The following is a 6,693-nucleotide window of genomic DNA, read 5'->3' on the forward strand; positions in this document are numbered from 1 at the left end:
TTGATATATTTTTGATGACATATAACCCATATTTTGTTGACCAAAATTATATGTCAAAGTTCATCATGGAAAACGAAGTGACCTTTTATATAGAGTGGAGGGAGTACATGCTTTGGCTCATGTGCCCTCAGAAGCTTGATAAGGGCACACCCTTGTTTAACCAAATTATTTAGTTATGTGGATATGTGCTTTGGTTGTAGTATGGATCAGGCTGCCCATAATGAGAGTATCATATCTAGTATCATTCATGCCAACTAGACAATTTTGATAAAGTGGCATATAACTAAATGAAGAAGAAAGCGGATTGAGTATCATATTATGTTATTGTATCATAATAAATACTATACTCCTATATATTTTGCATGACAATAAATAAGGCCATCTAAATCTATTATACTATGCATTGCAGAGATAGTATCATATACATGATGCTAATTTATGATATACCCGCTACGGCAGCCTCAAGGATGGGCACCAACGGGTGGGTTAGTTATCTTTTAATTGCTTCTTTAAAAACATCATGCAACCTTTCAGTTGGATAGCACATAAGAGCCTCTCAATTACTCTAGTAATGTAATGGGGTAATCTCTTTTCCAGATATACTAATCTTTAAAAGAAATCATGGCGTTTCTATGTGCCTTGTTTTATACCAGTAATGTCACATTTTGATTGGTAGAGGATTGAAATTTTATTTACTTAAAACTTTATTTTCCTTAATTCCTAATGGAAATGTCCTAACCACACGAATTAAGGAGCATTCAAATGCGAACAGAATCTTAGCTTTCTTTACATTTTAATTATATTTTTTCTCAAGGAAAAATATTAAATGCACTTCCTCCAAATGTTTGTTTTTTCGGGAACATGGAAATCCATTTAAACCTGCTGCCCAGCAACATTGCTGGCAACCAACTCACTTGCAAAGTCAGGGGCATGATTTGCCCATATAGAAATGGCACAAAGCATCCTCAAACCAAACTGCCAAACTGCATGCACTGCGCCATTACTTCCACGATGACATAATTGAAAGCTAGCTGCATCAAAAGATAAAATGCACAGGCTACGAGCTTCGCGAAGAAGAACCTCAAAATTCACCCCTTCATACAGACGTGAGTTCAAGGCTTTTATCAGGACCTGGCAATCAGATCCAAAAATACCTTGGTGGGAGCCCATATCAATGGCTCCCTCAATTTTTGAAGGAGCCATTCAAATAAATACAAACATAACATTGAGGGAGCCATTTTAATGCTCTCATGGCCACATTTTATCATTCAAAGAAAACAGAAGTAGGCCAACATACCCCCCCCCCCCCCCCCCCCCCCCGATGGGCGACTGTAGCTCTTGACTTTACCCAAATGGACAAATCCTACTTGGCTTAAGGCGCATAAATACTTTGTTATCCATTCACCTTTTTCAACGATACATGAGTTAGTCGGGACAGCCCATACTAGCACTTTTACACTGCTTTTGGGAACCTTCTAGAAGGTTCCACCAGTTTCCATTGGGCTGACTTCTTTTGGTTTTTACGGGAGCACATTTTTCTTGTTTTTATCTTTTTTTTTCGTTTTTTCTTTCTTAAACATATTTCAACTCAGTGAACATTTCAAATTCGTATTTTTGTAATTCACGATCTTTTTAAATAAAAAATTCAAACAGATGGACATTTTCGAGTTCGTGAACATATTTTAAGCCATGAACTTCTTTTAAATCTGAAAATATTCTTTAAATTTGTGAACTTTCTTCAGTTTCATGAATTTTTTTTCAAATCCCTGATTTGTCTTTCAAATACATGATTTTGTTAAAAAATCAAACTTTTTGTAAATCCACAACATTTCAAATTTGTGAACTATTTTAAAATTTGCAAACTTTTTTCATATTCAGGAACTTCTTTCAAATTCATGAAATTTTTTATGTCCAAAACTTTTACTATATGATTTTTTTGCTGAGAGAAGTCGACCGTGCGCAACCAATCGGACAAGCAAGTCACACTAGCGACCAGCGTAAGGAGGGTACTGGGTTTGCTCCCTAGTGCTATAGGCGCCGAACAGGAGTTCCCACCCAAATGACATCTATAGGCAGTCTCCACAAGATGCCTTTCCACAAGGTGCTTCCGTACACCGGTGCCTCCTACCTACCTCCCCTGATGGCTTTGGACGAGAAACGATGCTCTTCCGGATAAGAAGAAAAAGCTGAACTGCATCATCTTAGTAGTTGCTTGGTTCATTTGGAAGGAGAGGAATAGAAGTATTGATAGTGAAGTGCCTCAACTCTTAATTGCTTTGGTCGTTTTGCGGATATTCTTTCCGGTACTTTTGGGTATTGCTTTTGCTTCTGCCGCCGCAGGGGCTGTTGTTTGTTTTACCATATTTTTTTTCTCGAATACGAATGAGTATGAGTATGTTATATGGGTGAATTCCATATATGCCACTCAAAACTTGCCTGTATCCGCATATGCCATTGAAAATTTCCCTCTGTCAAATATGCCACCGAAATTTTGCACCGCGTACATATATGCCACTACCGCTAGTTGACTGTTAGTTGACTGTGTAGAAGCTCTCACGTGATGTCGGTTTTTTCCAGTAAAGACCATTGTACCCTTTGAGCCATATGTTAGAAAAATGGAACTAAGATAAAAAAAACTGGCCAGTTGCGCTCGACCTGCATCCATCCCCATCCGCACGACCTAGCGCTCGTTCCCTAGTCCCCATGACCTGCATCTTGACCTAGCCGCCGCCGGTCCCAAGCAGCCTCTCCGCCGCTGGTCCCCCACGCCCCCCCATCCCACATCCCCACCGGACCCGAGCAGCCGCAGGTGCCCATCCCACCGGACACGAGCAGCAGCTGCCGCTCCCCGCCCCGGCGGTGGAGTGGTTGGTCTCTGCCGCGGCCCCCTTCCCACGCGGTGCCAGCAGGATGGCGCCGCCGGCTGCCACATCTGCATCGATGGGAGCACCGCAGCAAGCACCCCCAAAGGCGGCGGCGGATGCCAGATCGGTGGCGACGGGAGCACATCAAGTACCAGCGGCAACCCGAATGGCGACAGATCCTCCTCCTTGGCTCCCAGCAGGGTATATTTCTTCTGCACATTGCTTGTTCCCGAAATTTTAAATTGGTAGCAATCGATTTAGTTCATTGCGGTCTGAATGGTGGTATCCTGTTCATTCACAGGATGGATGCAGCTTCATCATTTTTAATGAACATGAAAATTTGTTGGCTCTCATTTTAGAGAGGGCATTAGTGGCTATATGTTCAATATGGTCATTGACTCTTACACGACAAATTATAAAGACTTTGTTGCTGAAATTGAAGAGAAATATCCATGGCGTATGAATGAAACAGTGACACTTCATTATTTTGAAGAGTCCAATAGAACAATCCATGAATTAAGTACTGACCATGACATGCTTGCTATGTTTGCTAAGTTTGGTAGTAAAAAAACAATTGAGATGAGGATTACAGTTCATAATGTCAATGCTAGACCTGATAAACCTGAATGGCCAATAGAAGAGAGTGTTGGAGTGGATGTCCCTTATGTTGGAACTGACTTAGCAAATCCATTTGAGGAAAATGAGCATGTTGGTGTAAACGAGGAAGACATGTACTCAGATGATAGTGAAAATGAAGGTGATGCTAGTGATGTGCCTTGTAAAGATCCTAACTTTGTGCCCGACGATAGGGAAAAATCTTCTGATGATGACATATCAGAGGATAGGATGAGGAGGATGAAATTAAAGATGCTGAGCCCATTGACCTTCCAGATTTTTCATATGATAGGGAAAATCCACCAATGACAGAGGGCACAGTATATAGTGACATGCATGAGTTTAGAGTGGCAATAGCTCAACATGCAATTGCACGTGAATTCAATTTTCAAATTGACAAGACTGATCCTTCAAGATTCAGGGCCCATTGTTGTGATGAGAATTGCAAGTGGAGAATTCATGCCGCTAGGATGGATGAGGGTAGCATCAAGGTGGTGGTAAACAAACATGGTCACACATGCTCAAGCACAAGACAAGATGAAACATCCAAACATGCAAACCAGAATTAGGTGGCTGATAGAGTCAAAGTTTGGCTCCATGAAGATTCTAGTTTGGGACCCATTGCATTGCAGACCAAGATCAGTGAAAAGTACCATATGACTGTGCCCTACAAGAGGGTATACAAGGGAAAGGAGCAAGCACTTGAGGAGTTATATGGGTCATGGGATCAAAGTTTTGACAAGTTGTATAGCTACAAGGCAGAAATTGATAAGTCTTGCCCTGGTAGCTCTTTTGTCATTGATCATGAAGTATCGCTTGGAGCGAGAAGGTTCACAAAGCTGTTCTTTGCATTAAAGCCATGCATAGATGGTTTTCTTGCAGGTTGTAGGCCATATTTGGCTATTGACAGCACTTTCTTGACAGGCAAATTCAAAGGTCAATTGGCAGCCGCAGTTGCTGTAGATGGCCACAATTGGATGTATCCTCTTTCTATTGGAGTAATCGACTCCGAGACAAAGGAAAACTGGGCTTGGTTCATGGAGAGGCTTAGAGATGCTATTGGCACACCAGAAGGTCTCACGATTTGCAATGATGCGGGAAAGGGTATTGATGGAGCTGTAGCTGACATATTCCCTATGGCTGAACATAGGGAGTGTATGTGGCACTTGGTAAAGAATTTTAAGAAGAAGTTTCGAGGCAAGGTATATGATGATCACCTTTGGCCAGCCGCATATGCATGGAATTCTTATCATTTTAACAAGCACATAACAACTATTCAACAAGCAAGGCCAACAGCAATATCCTACTTGCAAGAGAATCACATAAGGTTATGGACCAGGAGCCAGTTCACGACACTCTCAAAGGTGGACTATGTGACCAATAATCTTGCTGAATCCTTCAACAAATGGATCAAGCCTTACAAAGGAATGCATCTTCCAGAATTCATTGACAAGATGAGGCACGAGCAAATGATCATGTGGCATAAGAGAAGGAAGGTTTCTAGGAAATGGAAAGGCAGAATTATGCCACACATTGTGAAACAATTGCATGAGAAGAGCAGAGGTTTGACATTTCAGGTAACAAGAACTAGTGACACTGAAGCTGAAGTGCAGTGCAAGGCTGGGAGTGGTTATAGGCATGTTGTCAATCTCAGCAAGTGGACTTGCACTTGTAGAGAGTGGCAGGTTTGCGGACAGCCTTGTGTGCATGCTATTGCATTCATTGGGCATGTTCGAGGGTCTATAGAGGATTATGTTGATGATTGTTATAGTGTGGAAAAGTTTAGGGCTGCATATGAGCATATCATTCCTGGATTGGTTGACAAGTCTCAATGGCCCAAAGGTGATCATGGCTTCTTCCTAGAACCACCTATACTAAAGAGCGTAGCGGGGAGACGAAGAAAGAATAGATACAAAGGATCCGAAGAAAGGTCAAAAGGGGCTCCCAAATGCCCAATCTGTAAATGATATGGGCACCATTGGCACAGTTGTAGAGATGGTGATCCTGAACAAAAGGCAGCTATGCTTCTTGAAAGGTATTTACTTTTCCTGTATTTACTGCATGTATTTCCTTTTCTTGTATTTACTTTTCCTGAATTTACACTTTCTGATTTTATAACCCTGTTTTGTTTTAAGGGGGCCACCAAAGAAGAGGAGAAAGAAGAAGAGTGCCATACAGGACCCTGAGGCGGCCATGGTAGTTGCATGTGCTTCTACAACTGCTCCGGTCATGGTATACCCATCTAGGTAAGATTGCATTAAACTTGCGTGTCCTTATACTCCTGTCAACATTGCACAACATTGGTTAATCTTTTGATATCCAAAAACAGCACTGATCTAGTTTCTCAAATAAATGAGGATGCTGGCCCAAGTTCTAGTTTAGTGAGGTATATCTCCATCTATATTTGTTAGTTGCTGATTTGCACCTTTCAGAACCGTGCAATGTGCTTACCAGATAAACATTATGTGTACAGATCTATCAAGGGTTCTAAAGAACCAAAACATGCTTCTGGGGAACAAAAGGAAAAATCTAAGAAGAGTGTGCCGCGAAAGGGAAAGGGTAAGGCTGCCAAAGAGAAGATTGCCTCACGAGTTGTTGCTATTGGAGAGCAGACACCAAAAGGCAAAGAAAAATGCAGCGAAGTTGCTCCACATGATAGCCCAGACATGGGTACAAGAAGCAAAAGGACATCTCATAGCCCAGCTATGAGCACTAGGAGCAAAAGAGCACCTGTTAGATTGGACTTGTAGTGTGTGCTCTGTTTCGGTGTATGTTTGACATTAAAACATGTTGAGACCTCTCTGTTTTGTGTTGTGATGAACCAATATGGTCTTGTAACAAATTTGATGTTTGTGAGGGTATATTGCTCATGAGATGCAAATTGTGATTCTATGCTAATTAAGCGAAAATGCTGCCGAAATTTTGTTTTTTTGTACTAACATTATTTTACTTGTTTTGTACTTTCATGCTGAAATTAATTAAAAAGTTCATCGCTCGTCTTATATTCATGTAAAAATTATTGAAATGGAATACAATAGAAATCAGTATATCATTTGGCTAAATGGTCACAAGGTATGTTCAGGGGTAAAATCGTCTTTTCAACTGCCACTTAACAGTCAACTAACAGTCAACTCGCGATAGTGGCATATCTGTACGCAGTGCAAGTTTTCAGTGGCATATTTAGGGGAGGGAAATTTTCAATGGCATATGAGGG

At 41.3% G+C, this 6,693-nt stretch overlaps 1 protein-coding gene across 1 annotated transcript; it reads left to right on the forward strand.

Annotated features, from left to right (window-relative positions):
* Nucleotides 1-5,451: 5,451 nt before the first annotated feature.
* Nucleotides 5,452-6,388, forward strand: LOC125520016. Its single transcript, XM_048684798.1, has 3 exons — nucleotides 5,452-5,514; nucleotides 5,615-5,725; nucleotides 5,953-6,388. Exons 1-3 carry the CDS (start codon nucleotides 5,501-5,503, stop codon nucleotides 6,227-6,229), a joined length of 402 nt encoding a protein of 133 aa, XP_048540755.1. The 5' UTR covers nucleotides 5,452-5,500; the 3' UTR covers nucleotides 6,230-6,388.
* Nucleotides 6,389-6,693: the final 305 nt, after the last annotated feature.

Source organism: Triticum urartu, chromosome 7 (assembly GCF_003073215.2).
Source record: "Triticum urartu cultivar G1812 chromosome 7, Tu2.1, whole genome shotgun sequence".
Lineage (NCBI taxonomy): Eukaryota > Viridiplantae > Streptophyta > Magnoliopsida > Poales > Poaceae > Triticum > Triticum urartu.